At 51.0% G+C, this 1,089-nt stretch overlaps 1 protein-coding gene across 1 annotated transcript; it reads left to right on the top strand.

Annotated features, from left to right (window-relative positions):
* Positions 1-327: 327 nt before the first annotated feature.
* Pmar_PMAR009602 (hypothetical protein) lies at positions 328-687 on the top strand (the record flags this gene model as incomplete). Its single annotated transcript, XM_002765950.1, has 2 exons — positions 328-476; positions 542-687. Coding segments are annotated over 2 exons (295 nt in total), but the record flags the coding sequence as incomplete, so codon positions are not given.
* Between the last annotated feature and the right edge of the window lie 402 nt (positions 688-1,089).

Raw genomic sequence — 1,089 nt, 5'->3', positions numbered from 1 at the left:
ACGGGTGTTGGGATCGAACTCGGGTGATTGGATCGCTTGCAGGTACACTCATTGCTCCTGGAAGCATTGGGTCAACTGAGTGATATATCAGATCAGGCTATACTCTCTAGTGGATTGATTGATGAAATACTACAGCTGCTCGTTGACAATGTCCAGGTAGGTCTCGGGTTCGAATCTCGGTCCGTGCATATTCTCTCACAGGATATCCGATCGGGCGGCGAGGGTGACCTTGCAGTACAGTGGGACAAGAAGAGGGAAGTCACTTACCGGTAGGGATATCGTCATTAGTGTATGGGAATCAGATTATCGACTTATACGACTTAGTAGACTTAGTATATACGTGGGCTCTCAGGACGCTTTCCCGGCTGGTTGAGAACACTGGTTTGGTAGTAGTACCGTACGAGAAACACCCTCCACTGTTGCCATACATGATAGAGTTCCTCCGGGCTGATGCACAGCATTCAGGACATACAGCTGTTAGGCGACAGGTATGAATGCTGATGCTGGGGATCGAACCTGGTTGAATCGATTACCCACTCAGGCCATACGAGCAATAGGCACCCTCGGCGCTCTCGACCCGACACGTTTCGATGCCCTCAAGCAGATCGCCACCACCATCCCAGTGATGGACTCTAGTGGGAGCGGGCAGCAGACTTCCCAACCCTTCCATGACTCGAGGCCTAGTAAGTCCCTCTTCTTGACATGCTTGCCGAAGGGCATTCTGATAGTACTTGAATCGTACTCTTATCCAACTTGATATCTGCTGGAATCCTGTTGTTCTCAGCAATTACAGGAGCAACAGTTGCCCAGAGTACGGCGATGACCTTATCACATTCCCATCACGCTGCAGTTGCCGCGGCTGTTACACAAGACTTGCCGTTTGAAGGGAAACAGTCCGTTGCAGGTTGGTGCTCTTCATCGTCCACTCTCCGTCAAGTGTTTATTCTCACAGCGGCTGCAGCAGCAGCAGCACCGTATGCCTGTTGTGGCTTTACGGCGAGCATCGCGGCGGGTATGGATTTACAACAGCAACTCTTGACTGTTATGATCCAAATGGCTTTCGAGGAGGTAAGTGGAGATGATGGATGG

This window comes from Perkinsus marinus (assembly GCF_000006405.1).
Source record: "Perkinsus marinus ATCC 50983 genomic scaffold scf_1104296974064, whole genome shotgun sequence".
Taxonomy (NCBI): Eukaryota; Perkinsozoa; order Perkinsida; family Perkinsidae; genus Perkinsus; species Perkinsus marinus.
This window is presented reverse-complemented; position numbering and strand designations above follow the sequence as displayed.